Source organism: Hemitrygon akajei, chromosome 26, assembly GCF_048418815.1.
Source record: "Hemitrygon akajei chromosome 26, sHemAka1.3, whole genome shotgun sequence".
Lineage (NCBI taxonomy): Eukaryota > Metazoa > Chordata > Chondrichthyes > Myliobatiformes > Dasyatidae > Hemitrygon > Hemitrygon akajei.
The window spans coordinates 47,071,877-47,086,134 of NC_133149.1; the positions used below are offsets into that span (position 1 = coordinate 47,071,877).

Genomic DNA, 14,258 nt, shown 5'->3' on the forward strand with positions numbered 1-14,258 from the left:
TTTGGGTCTGTTCTCGGATCTGGGCCGTACCTTCCAAATATCCGGACCTGACTTGCACTACCTTACTTTCCCTTTTCTATTTTCTAATTATGATTTATAATTTAAATTTTCAATATATTTACTTTGATTTGTGCTTCAGGGAGCACGAAGCACAGAATCAAATATCGCTGTGATGATTGTACGCTCTAATATCAATTGTTTGGTGACAATAAAGTAAAGTACTCACTGAAATTTAGAAGAATGCGGGAGGGGAATCTCATTGATACCAACTGAATGTTGAAAGGACTAGATAGAGTGGATGTGGATGTAGTGAAACTGTGGAATGCTCTGCCATAGTTTGAGGTGGAGGCCAAGCCTGTGGGTATATTTAAGGCGGAAGTTGATAAGTTTCCTAATCGGTCAGGACATCAAAGGATATGGCGGGAAGACAGGTGTATGGGGTTGACTGGGATCTGGAATCAGCCATGATGGAATGGCGGAACAGACTCAATGGGGTGAATGGCCTAATTCTGCGCCTATGTCTTATGGCTTTGCACCATTCAGTAGGTCTCAATGAGGTTACTCCTCATTCTTCTGAATTCCAGTGAATACAGGTCCAGAGCCATCAGACACTCTTCATATGACAAGCTATTCAATCCTGGAATAGTTTGTCATCGAAACATCGGTTAAAATCAACACCTGTACCAGCTGGAAGCCCAAGAAAGGTTTATTCGTCTACTATATTTCTTTATTTTTCTGCAAATGTCTGCAATCTCAAGGTAGTATATGGTAATATAAATGTACTTTGATAATACATTTATTTTGACTTTGATGAGGAGGCCTTGATGCCATGCTTGGTCAAGTGTGGCCCTGATATTAGGGCAATCAACCTTCATGTCACCTGCAGTTTGTTTCTTTGGAACAAGGTCAGGCAGTGGTGAGTAGGTTGGTGATGACTACATACTGCTTGGTAGTGCTATCAAAGATGCCTTCCATCACTTTCTTGAGCAACACACACACAAAATGCTGGAGGTCAGGCATCATCTATGGGGAAATAAGTACATGCGATGTTTCTGGCCGAAACATCAACTGTACTGTTTTCCATAGATGCTGCCTGGCCTTCTGAGTTCCTCCTGCATTTTGTGTGTGTTGTTCGGATTTCCAACATCTGCAAATTTTCTCCTGTTTGTGGTTTGATCACTTTCTTGAGACTAGATTGGGTGGTAATGAACTGGATTAGATTTGTTCTGCACTGTTACTATTTCCCTCAGGTTTACACTACATATGCAAGTACACTGTTAGGTTACAAAGCAATTGTGTTTAGCGGAGTCTCGAAGCAAGGGTAAAATTCACATGCAATAAATGTTAATGACCCTTCATCGCTTTAAGGCAGGGGTTCCCAATCTTGGGTCCATGAACCTCTTGGCTAATGGTAATGCTCCATGGCATAAAAAAAATAGGGAACCCCTACTTTAGAGAAAGATAAAAATTTATTTTGTCACATGTACATTGAAACATCAAAGCCTATAGTGAAATGCTTCGTTTGCGTCAATGACCAACACAGACAGAGTATGTGCTGGGGGCAGCATGCAAGTGTTGCAATGCTTCTAGTGCCAATATAGCATGCACACAGCTTATTAACACTAACCTGTATGTTTTTGAACTGTGGAAGGAAACCAGAGCACCTGGAAGAAATCCATGTAGTCACGGGGAGAATGTATAAACTCCCTACAGACGGCGGTGGGAACTGAACCCCAATCACTGGACTGAACCTCCTCTGAATTCTCTTATCTTGATATACTTTGTGAAGTACTGTATAATTTTAATCAAAAGGTGCTATAAAATATAATAATTGCATAAGTATTGCATGTAACTATCTTTGAAATAAAAATCATAAACTAGTTAAGTATGAATAATTTCTTTCTTTTATTCTGCAGATGACATTAATATTGCTGCGATCATTGGTGGCATTCTCATTGTGGTTCTTGTTCTGCTGATCATAAGCATAGTCATCAGGCTTGCATATAAACGTGGATACTTTGCAAGTAAGACAACAGCTTCACCTCTTATTTTACAAAAATAACTACCTTTTGAAGCAAATTCAAGTTTAGACGAGAAAAGTGTCAATGCTGCTTTTGGGAGCAGGTGTAACCATTGAGCTTTAAGTCTTCACTTGTGGAGTCTTTGCCTATATGTATAGCTGGGTGCCTAAGGCTTTTGCACAGTACTGTATTTGTCAATGTGGAGTGGAGAACAAGGTGTAAATCTGGCAGGAGCAAAGGATGTTGGAAATGGCAAGGCTGGAATGCTGAGGGAGGGGTGTGGGACAAGTAGCAGAGGGAGAGTGCCGGGGTGGAGATGGTGCAGGTCCGGACATCAGACAAGGTAATTCGGTTCCAAACAATTGGTTTATTGATCATTACAGAATGTCTCTCTGGTGCTTCCCGCTCCCTCTCCTCTCCTCTCCCTTCCCCTTTTCCCAACTACAATTCCCTTCTCTCTGCCCCCTTCCCACTCTCAGAATCAGGTTTATCATCACTCACATATGTCATGCAATTTTATTTTATTTTTTTGTGGCTGCAGTACAGTGCAATACATAACATTACTACAGGACTGTGCAAAATTCCTAAGCTTATATATGTGCCCAAGATTTTTGCACAGTACCATAGATTAACGACGTTTAAAATATACAGGTCCATGGATCGGAAAGGCTTTGAGGCATAACAGGTGAATGCTGGCAAATGGGACTTGTTCAGATGGGAATCTTGGTCAGCATGTACTGAAGGGCCATATGTGACTCAATGAAGTTTGACTTCTTATTTTTTTGCCTGATTTTCAATTTCTTTCAAGTGCAAAACCATTTCTGTCTCAGCTTGAATATACTGAATGATTCAACATCCAGAGGTGTCAGAGGAAGAGATTCCCAATGGTTTATATACCTTTAAGCGAAATTCCTCGTTATCTCAGTCTATGGCTAACTCCATATCTTGAGAACAACTCCTTAAAAGAATAAGGAGAGATAATAAAGAAGCTGGTAGAATGAGCAGATGTGGGCCATTGAATTTTCATGAACACTGAGGTCATGTATTTTAGTTTAAAGAGGAGAGACGAGATAGGAAAAAGGATATTATTTTAAAAGGGGAGCAGAGGAAACTGCATATAGAACAATACAGCATGGTACAGGCTAACACTTTAACCTACTCCAAGATCAAACTAACCTTTCCCTCCCACACAGCCCTCCATTTTTCAATCATCCATGCACCTATCTAAGAGTATCTTAAATGTCCCTAATATATCTGCTTCTACCACAACCCTAGGTAGGGTGTTCCATGCACTTAACACTCTGTAAAAATCCTACCTCAATCACCTTAAGATTATGCCCCCTCATATTAGCCATTACTGCCCTGGGAAAAAGTCTCTGGCTAACCACTCAAATGATGCCTCTTATCAGTTTGTACACCTCTATCAAGTCACCTCTCATCCTTCACTCTAAAGAGAATAGCCTGAGCTTGCTCAGTCTTTCCTCATAGGACATGTCTCTAATCCAGGCAGCATCCTGGTAAATCTTTCTACCCTCTCTAAAGCTTTCACATCCTTCCTATCCTTCCTATAATGAGGTGACCAGAAAGCAATGAAAATGGCTGAGTAAGTTCAGAAAATAGATAATAAGGTATAAATTATTTTGGGTTTTATTAATAGAAGCATGGCAGGAAAGTAGTGTTTCAATTTTTTAAACAGTGGTCTGGCCTCAACTAGAGTATTGTGTTCAAATCTGGGAAGGATGGGAACAGCACCTCTTTCACCTCAGATGGTTGAGGAAGTTTGGTATGGGCCCCCAAATCCTAAGGACTTTCTACAGGGGCACAACTGAGAGCATCCTGACTGGCTGCATCACTGCCTGGTATGGGAACTGTAACTCCCTTAATCTCAGGACTCTGCAGAGAGTGGTGCGGACAGCCCAGCACATCTGTAGATGTGAACTTCCAACTGTTCAGGACATTTACAAAGACAGGTGTGAAAAAAGGGCCTGAAGGATCACTGGGGACCAGAGTCACCCCAACCACAAACTGTTCCAGCTGCTACCATCTGGGAAACGGTACTGCAGCATAAAAGCCAGGACCGATAGGCTCTGGGACAGCTTCTTCCAGCAGGCCATCAGACTGATTAACTCGTGGTGACTCAATTGTATTTCTATGTTATATTGACTAGCCTGTTATACATACTATTTATTATAAATTACTATGATTGCACATTTAGATGGAGGCATAACGTAAAGATTTTTACTCCTCATGTATGTGAAGGATGTAAGTAAAGTCAGTCAATTCAAAGTATAAGTGAGGGTCTGGACTAGATTTACAGGATTGTCCCTGAAATGAAGGACTACTGTTACAAGGATTAGAGAGACTGAGACTGTTTTCCTTAGTGAAGTCTTGAGAAGAGGAATAGTTGTATAAAATGAGGAAAATGGATGGAGTGGACAGTACGTGGAGGGTTTGTGCTCACAGCTGCAAACTAATGGGGAAGGGAATTAAGAGTGACTTGAAGTCTTTAGACAGCATGTGATTGGAATGTAGAAAATACTGCATGCAGACATGGTAAAGGCAGGTTCCCATGGTGGCCTTCAAGGAAACACAAGAAATTAAGAAATAGGAACAGGAGTAGGCCATCTGGCCCATTGAGCATGCTCTGCCATTCGATAACATCATGGCTGATTTGACCATGGACTCATCTTCACCTACCTGCCTTTCCCCCATAACCCTTAATTCTCCTACTATGCAAAAATCTATCCAACCTTGTCTTAAATATATTTACTGAGGTAGCTTCCACTGCTTCCCTGGTCAGAGAATTCCACAGATTCACCACTCTCTGGGAAAAGCAGTTCCTCCTCATCTCTGTCCTAAATCTTCTCCCCCAAATCTTGAGGCGATGTCCCTCAAGGGAACTGGATAACTACGTGATAGAAAACATTTTGCAAGGTTACAGAGAAAGTTGATGTGGTGGCAGAGCCTGGTGAGTTGCTGTGGTAGACACCCAGATGAGATGGGCTACAGCCCTCCCCTGATTTTATAACATCAACATGAACTGGTAACGATACTGATTCAAGGCATTCTGCAAATTAGTTCACCAACTCATTAGATCTTGTTACTCAAACCTTTGTTTTATCTTTTAACCAATCAATCCATAGTAAAGCTACCTTTAACCATATGAACCTGCATCTTGTGCAGTAGGCAACCTTTCTGTTTCAGCTTGTCCCTTTCAGATTCAGATGCACCATATCCATTTGTTTTATCTGCCTTGCTAGTTACATCCTCAGAACTCAAATACATTTATAAGACACTATTTCCCTTCCTTAAAACATTGTAGATTCTGCATTGTTACCTGAAGAATATGGGAGCGTAAGAAGCAGAAGCAGGCATCTCCTTTTAATTTAGGAAGGTTTGGGAGATTATGGTAAACTTAGTCATAGAAAAGTAAAGTACAGAAACAGGCCCTTTGATGCATCTAGTCCGTGTTGAACCATTTAACCTGCCACTTCCCATCAACCTGCATCGGGACCACAGCCCTCCGCTGCCTAGCCTTCATCAAATTTCCTGGTAACTTACTCGGAAAAACTCTGTATTGGTTACACATGACCTACCAAGCATGAAGCCATGCTGACTATCGTTAATCAGTCCATGTCTATCCAAATACTGGAATATCTTCCAGTAACTTTCCCACTACTGATGTCAGGCTCACTGGCCTATAATTTCCGGGTTTATTTTCAGAGATTTTCTTGAACAGCAGAACAACATTTGCCATCTTCCAATTCTCTGGTACTTCACCTGTCCCTAAGGATGACCTAGCAATTTCTGCACTTGCCTCCCACAGGGTCCAAGAGAACACCTTGTCAGGCCCTGAGTATTTATCCACCCTGATTTGCCTCAGGACAGCAAACACCTCCTCCTCTGTAATCTGTATAGGGTCCATGAAGTTGATGCCACTTTGCCTTATTGCTATTGACCCTGTATCCATCTCCTGAGTGAATACGGATGCAACGAATATGTTTAAAATTTCCCCCATCTCTTTCGGCTCCACACATAGATTACCATTCTGGTTTTCCAGAGGAACAATTTTGTCCCTTGCAATCCTTTTGCTCTTAACATAACTGTAGAATCCGTTAGGGCAACCTCATGCCTTTTTTTAGCCCTCCTGATTTCCTTATTAAGTGTTCTCTTATTAAGTATTTCCTTTTCCCCATAAGCAACCCATTTCCTCCTCCCTGCCTATACCTGCTGTGCACCTCCTTTCTGTTAACCAGGGCCTCAATATCTCTTGTAAACAAAGGTTTATTCAACCTGGTGGAACACAGTAGGCTAGGCAGCATCTATAGGAAGAAGTACAGTTGATGTTTCGGGCCGAGACCCTTCGTCACGACTCAATGTTGCTTGAATTTCCAGCATCTGCAGATTTCCTTGTGTTTCCTCAACCTGTTATCTTTACCTTTTATTCTGACAGGCACAAACAAGCTTTGTACTCTCTGTTGAAGACCACCCACTTACCAAGTACACTTTTGCCAGAAAACAGCCTGTCCCAACCCACACTTGACAGATCCTTTCTAATACCATCAAAATTAGCATTTCTCCAATTTAGAATTTCAACCCTTGGACCAGACCTATCTCTTTGTATATTTACTTTGAAACTAATGGAATTATGGTCACTAGATGCAAAGTGTTCCCCTACACAAAGTCTGTCACTTGCCCTGTCTCATTCCCTAATAGCAGATCCAGTAGCCAATAGCAGAACAGCAACTCTTTCATTGGGACTTCTATGTACTGATGAAGGAAACTTTTCTGAAAACATTTGACAAACTCTATCCCTTCTAGTCCTTTTACAGTATAGGAGTCCCAGTCAATATGTGGAAAGTTAAAATCACCTATTATAACAACTTTTGTTTCTTGCAATAGTCTGCCATCTCCCTACAATTCTGTTCCTCTAAATCCCCAGGACTATTGGGTGCTCTGTAATACAGACCCTTTAATGTGGTCATACCTTTCTTATTTCTCAGTTCTCCAGTCTGGCCTGATGGAATACTGCCTTGACACTTTCCCTGATTAGTAAAGTCTCTCTCCTCCTTTAACCCCTCCCACTCTGTCACATCTAAAACAACGGAACCCTGGGATATTGAGCTGCCAGTTCTGACCCCCCCACCACACCTCACTCCATCTCCGCAACTGAGAACTTATGTAGTGGACACTTGCCTACTTTAAGCACAGCCAGTCACCCTGGCAACATTATTATCCTCAGTAAAGACAACCAAAAAGTATTCAATTAATATACCAGTCACACCATTGGTCTCTTTAATTGGTCCCATATCTGAATACATGTTTACTACTAACAAGCCTAGGAAAGAATTTTGAGAACTTTTTATAAAATATAACTGAAAATGCTGGTAATACGCAACAGGTCACACAGCATCTACAGTAGGAGGAAGAGAGTTCATTGTTCATTCTTCAGAACAATGCTCCTTCAATGAACAAATCACAGATGCTTCCTGACTTCGTATTTCAGTGCTTTGATGATACACATTAATGATCTGGAAGAGGGGACTGAGGGTAGTGGGTAGTGTATCTAAATTTGCTGATGACTCTAAATTGAGTGGAAAAGCAAATTGTGCAGAGGATGAGAGGTGACCTGATAGGATAGGTACATGGAGCCTAGAAAAATAGAGGGCTATGGGTAAGCCTAGTAATTTCTAAGGTAGGGACATGTTCAGCACAACTTTGTGGACTGAAGGGTCTGTATTGTGCTGTAGGTTTTCTATGTTTCTATGATACAGAGTCTGTAGAGATATAGATAGGTTAAGTGAGGTGGCAAGAGTCTGGCAGATGGTGTACAATGTTGGTAAATGCGAGGTCATCTACTTTGAAAACGCAAGAGCAGATTATTTAAATTGTAAAAGATTGCAGCATGCTACTGTGCAGAAGGTACTTGGGAGTGGTTGTGCATGAATTGCAAAAGGTTTATTTGCAAGTGTAGCAGGCTAAGATGAAGGCAAATGGAACATTGGCCTTAATTGCTAGAGGGATTGAATTCAAGAGCAGGGAGGTTAAGCTGTAACTGTACAGGGTATCTGGAGTACTGCGTGCAGTTCTGGTCACCTTGCTTGAGGAAGGATATACTGGCTTTGGAGGCAGTGCAGAAGAGGTTCACCAGAGATGAGGGGGTTAGACGATGAGGAGAGATTGAGTCGTCTGGGACTGTACTGGCTGTAACACAGAAGAATAAGAGGAGATCTTATAGAAACAGATAAAATTATAAAAGGGATAGATAAGATAGAGGTAGGAAAGTTGTTTTCACTGGGAGGTGAGACTAGAAGTAGGGGACATAGCCTCAAGATTCCGGGAGCAGATTTAGGATGGAGATGCTGTTCCCAGAGAGTGGTGAATCTGTGGAATTCTCTGCCCAATGAAGCAGTGGAGGCTACCTCATTAAATATATTTAAGACAAGGTTGGATAGATTTTTGCATAGTAGAGGAATTAAGGATTATGGGGAAAAGGCAGGCAGGTGGAGATGAGTCCATGGTCAGATCAGCCACAATTGGCAGAGCAAGCTCAACGTGCCAGGTGGCCTACTCCTGCTCCTATTTCTTATGTTTTTATTTCAGATTTCTAGCATCTTAAGTTTTATTGTTTACCTTATGTTAATTGCCATTTTATTCTCATACTTTCATTTTTGCCTTTCTACACAGCTTACTCTTCAAACAAATGCCAAACACTTTTTTGGTTGATCATAGTTTTCTGTCATTCCTACTTGTAAACTGTTAAAATAAAGCAACTTGTATAGAGGTAAAATGGTTTCAGTAGTAAGGTTTAAGAACAGCAACAAAACTAGAAGGTATTGGAAATGCATCACATTTATTTAGTCACAAAACAATTTCAGTCATTTCTAATGTTTACCGTTGGTGAGCTCCAGTTATCCAAGTTCAGTTCTGATACTGTCAAAAAGGAGTTTGCAGATACTCCTGGCAATTGTGTGGGCACTCCCTCCCCCCACCCCCCCCCATCAAATGCTCCATTTTGTTTGTCAGAAAGTGCACATTAGTTGGCGAAATGGCTGTTCTAAGAGAAATCATGGGAGTCGAGGCAGAGTTAATGGGGATGTGAGAGGAAAACCCAGGTTGGTGTAGGGTTAGTGTTGATGGATCCCTTTCTGTGTGGTCTGTTGTCTATGACTTTTTGGTAATTTGTTATTCACTGTTCTCTTCCCCCAGAAAAACAGCCTGCGAACAGGTAATTTTGCTTGTCCTTGCTTATACATTTTACATCCATAATACCTGTTGCAAGAGATTTATTTATTGAACAACAATTGTAATTATATGTGGGAAGTAAGGTGCCAGCTTCTTAAATGAATTACCAAAGTTCAATATATGTCCATGGTCCTGTAAATCTTGCTCCTTGACAAAACTGTCCAGCTCTTTTTCAACTTCTCAATTCCAGATAGGAACTTTAAGTTCCAGACTAAATTAGAAGCAGTAGGACTAGTTCTACAAAAAGTGTTAAATTTCCATGGGTTTGGAAGCACCTGAACAGATGGAAATGTCACATAGAATGGAAACAGGACTTGTTTCCATACTGGCAATTTAGTGGTTATCTATTTTAACTCTCCTCTCCAGGAATCAGAATATTCAATGCTTGCTCATTTTAAAAGTTCTGAACATTTGGCCCTATCACACCTCCAATGCCATGCATTCCAGAGTGATCAACTACCTTCAGGATGAATAAAGCTCTTCATCATCTTCTCACCCATACTTTAAATCCACACCCTCTGCCTCCTGTCACAAATATTTGAATCCTGTAGCCTTTCACTATTCAGATTAGCCTCCCCCATGATCTTTCAAAATGATTTACTTGAGTCTATCTACATTAGCTGCTATCTATTCTCACTTAGAGGAACTGAGGCAATAACTATCACCTGTTCCTCTTGCAAGCTTAGCCTATGCATGACACTGAACTTGATTCTGGCTACACTCCCACAGGAACAATTAATCCCACTGTTTTCCAATACCAAGCAACAGAGGTGGAGGGTTCGTGTTTCAGATTGCTCAGTGATTATCGACCTGAAACATTAACCAATCTTTTCTCCAAAGATGCTGCCAACCTACTCAGTATTACTGTGGTTTTTGTATTTAATTTGGATTTCCTGAAAACACAAAATTCCTTATGAAAGTGTGGGGTGGTATAGGGAAATTGAAGGCCCACATGCCATGGTCTACTGCACATACTGTTATTAACAAATAATGCAGCCACAATTATTCTCTCTCATTAATTTAACTTGCAATTCAAAATAGTATTCATATTAAAAAGTTTTTTTAAAAGCCTTTTGCCACTGTGGTCATTTTGTAAAAGTCTTTTCATGTACCTTTGAAAACAATTTTTAAAATATTAGATACATGTAAAATTTATATATGATTAAAATGAAACATTGAGCAGACACAATTCAGGTGCAGTTATTTGGGCTTCATTAACTATGTGTTTGTTTCAGATACCAGGCTTCCTGTAAAGCTGATAGTGTTGATTATGTCAGATCCGGTCCATTGGATGCTGAGGTATGAAGAATGCAATGAATAACCAATACCAATAGATATATTTGTAACCTTGCAATGCATTGTTTATATGATCTAGATTTACAGAACAAGCTGTATCTCGGAAGTTAAATTGTTAAATGCAACCCCATTTCATTTGAGATTTGGTAGTTTGACAAATTTGTAAATGCCTGTGGAGGTTTTTCTTTACCAGTGCATTTTATTTTTGAATCTATACAATTTGTTCTATCTCTTCTCTACAGGGAGATTTTCGACACAAATCTTCTTTTATTATCTGAGAAGGCAAGAACAGGGGAGAAAACCCTTAAATTCACCATTGGTTTGAGCTCCTTTACACATTTATCTAACACATCCACAGATCTGTAAGAAATTTAATACTAGAGATTTATAAGATGAAACTTTTTTTTGCCAAAGCTGTTAACCAATCTTTTGCTATGAAATAAAGATGTTTTATTCTCTAATTTCCATTGATATAACGTTTAGTCTTCGTGCTGGTTATATGAACACTTAATTATCTGTTTGGAAATTTATAGATTGAAATTGTTTTGATTCTTGGGCCAAATTACAAAATGTACCATGCACACAGACAACACATTGTCAAGAATGAAATTGCAGATGATGAAAGGGCTCACTAAATTGGGTTGGCTGGTGGAGAAATTGTTTCGGCTGAATCACATCAGTTCATATTGTTTATAAATACTACAAAATTAGGTAAAGCAGTCACTGTTGATAGAATGGAGTGGAACTAATTAATCTAAATTCAATGGCACTTTACATTTCTTACAAACAAGTTGGTTGAGAGCAGACAGGAAATCATGGTTATAAAGTCCTAAGAATCTTTAGCTTGATTCATTAATATACAATTGTTTGGTTTGCTTCAAACTATTGATTTAATTAACATGTATTTCAAACCCAAACAATATTGAACATAAAACATTGCAAATCTTTCTCTTTGCAAATTCAGCAATGCATACACATTTTGTTATCAATCAAGATTTTTGTTTAGAATATTGATTTTGAATTTATTTCTATAATGCTTTCAATAGTTTCCCATAATTAAAAGACTTGCATTTGTCTTTTGCAAACTTAGAGTTTCCCTTTTAAACAAAACATACAGTGCCAAATTTTGTGGTGCTTAAACAGCAGCAACCATCATTGGAAAATCACTGAAATATTGACCTGACAACAAAATATCATGACTGATTGCATTGTGTAGCTGATAGGCTTTCAGATCTCTTTATTAACATTCCGTTACTAAACACTAAATAACAGCAAACAATAAATTTATTTGAATGGTACTGGAGTTTTTGAGTGAGAGATATTTTATGCATTTATGATTCCAATGATACATTAGAAATTTCCTTGGCATGAAGTTACTTTCCATTTTATTGGTCCAAAAACTCTAATTTTAAACTTTCCTGAACATTGGTAATTCTCTGAAATGCAGATTAGGGTTTTAATACATTAGTAACTCTTGTCAAAGTAGCTAAACATTTCATTTCTGGAATTCATTCTGACCTTCAAACTAAAGCTTTGTTCTCAAATTAGATATTTAAGGAGATATGAAGATACAGTATTTATTTTGCTGTGTTCTAATAACCTGATGAATTAAAGAGCAAGTAGCTTTAAAAAACCCCATCAAGAATCCTTTGTTCTCTATGGAACAAATATAATCTCCCTTTGGAAACATAGAAAACCTACAGCACAATACAGGACCTTTGGCCCACAAAGGTGTGCCGAACATGTCCCTACCTTAGAAGTTACTAGGCTTACCCATAGCCCTCTATTTTTGTAAGCTCCATGTACCTATCCAAAAGTCTCTTAAAAGACCCTACCGTATCCACTTCCACCACCGTTGCCGGCAGCACATTCCACTCTTCGAGTGGATCCTGCAGAAAAGGACAAGTTTTACACTGATCTGCGCAACCTTGTACAGAACCCCCCTGCAGACGACAAGGTCATTATTCTTGGCAACTTCAATTCCAGAGTAGGCCAAGATTCAGAAGCCTGGAAAGGAGTACTTGGCAAACATGGTGTTGGAAACTGCAACAACAGTTTTGCGCGTAGCAGCAACTCACTGTCACCAACACCATTTTCCAGCAGAAAGACAGTCTGAAGAGAACTTGGATGCATCCTTGGTCCAAGCATTGGCACCTCATCTTGGTGTGCCAGAGAGACCTTTGGAACGTCTTACTCACCCGAGTGATGCCCAGCGCAGAGTATCACACGGACCATCGTCTTGTCCGCTGCAAACTCAGTCACCATTTCAAACCCAAGCCAAAGAGAGGAGGCGCTCCAAGAATTAGTTTCAGGTTGGCAACCTCCAGTCAGCTGAAGTGAAAGCTGACTTCCAGGCGAATCTTCAGTCAAGACTTGAGGATCCCAGTTTCCCCACAGACCCCTCTCCAGAAGTGCTTTGGGAACAGCTAAAAACCACCATCCTGCAGACCTCTGAAGAAGTCCTAGGGTTTTCCACAAAGAAGAACAAGGACTGGTTCGATGAAAACAACCAGGAGATCCAAGAATTGCTGGCGAAGAAGAGATTCGCCCACCAGGCACACCTTGCTCAGCTGTCTTGTCCTGATAAGAAAGCAGCCTTCCGCCTTGTATGCAGCAACCTCCAGCGCAAGTTTCGAGAGATTCAGAACGTGTGGTGGAACAACCTCTCAAAGAGAACTCAGCTTTGCGCAGACACCGGTGACTACAGAGGGTTTTATGAAGCCCTGAAAGTGGCATACAGCCCTTCGCACCAGGTCCAGAGTCCCTGGCGCAGTGCAGATGGCCAGGCGCTCTTCACAGACAAGGCGTCCATCCTTAACCGGTGGTTGGAATATTTCCGGACTCTCCTTAGTGCCAACCGTATGGTCCAAGACACAGCAATTCATCGCATCCCATAACGGCTAGAGAAAACAGAACTGGACAAGATTCTAGCCTTAGAAGAGACTGTCAAGGCCATAGAGCAGCTGAAAAGTGGCAAGGCAGCAGGAGTTGATGGAATCCCACCAGAGATTTGGAAGCATGGGGGCCCAGCTTTACACACCAAACTCTATGTGTTCTCTGTCTGCTGCTGGGAACAAGGCAAACTACCATAGGACCTCCATGATGCAGTCATCATCGCCCTGTATAAGAACAAGGGGGAAAAGTCCAATTGCTCCAACTATTGGGGGATAACTCTGCTCTTCATCGCAGGAAAAATCCTTGCAAGAGTACTCCTGAACAGATTGGTGCCCAACCTCCCAGAGAGCCAGTGTGGCTTCAGAGCCAACAGGAGCACCACCGACATGGTATTTGTTCCAATGTAGGGAACAGAACAAGGGATTGTACGTGACGTTTGTCGACCTTACCGAAGCGTTCAACACTGAGCAGGGAAGGTCTGTGGCAAATCATGGAAAGACTGGGATGCCCCCCAGAGTTCCTCAGCATGGTCATCCAGCTACATGAAGATCAGCATGGCCAAGTCAGACACAACAATGACCTCTCAGAGCCCTTCCCAACAGGCAACGGTGTAAAGCAAGGCTGTGTTTTTGCGCCAACTCTCTTCACCGTGATGCTCGAAAGAGCCACAGAAAACCTTGATGATGAGGATGGTGTCTACATCTGATGCCGCACCGACGGCAGCCTGTTCACCCTGAGGCAACTACAGTCCTGCACCAAGACATCGGAGCAACTCATCCGAGAGCTACTCTTCGCCAACGA

The 14,258-nt window shown here is 41.0% G+C and overlaps 1 protein-coding gene across 2 annotated transcripts in view; it reads left to right on the forward strand.

Annotated features, from left to right (window-relative positions):
- jam3b (junctional adhesion molecule 3b) overlaps nucleotides 1-11,023 on the forward strand; it is a 121,381-nt gene extending 110,358 nt beyond the window's left edge. For both annotated transcript variants that reach the window (XM_073030155.1, XM_073030153.1), the window contains 4 exons: nucleotides 1,917-2,024; nucleotides 9,231-9,249; nucleotides 10,502-10,565; nucleotides 10,805-11,023. In XM_073030155.1, the coding sequence (XP_072886256.1) occupies nucleotides 1,917-2,024; nucleotides 9,231-9,249; nucleotides 10,502-10,565; nucleotides 10,805-10,840 (227 nt within the window). In that variant the 3' untranslated portion in view covers nucleotides 10,841-11,023. The remainder of the gene's footprint in view (nucleotides 1-1,916; nucleotides 2,025-9,230; nucleotides 9,250-10,501; nucleotides 10,566-10,804) is intronic.
- The last annotated feature ends 3,235 nt before the right edge of the window (nucleotides 11,024-14,258 follow it).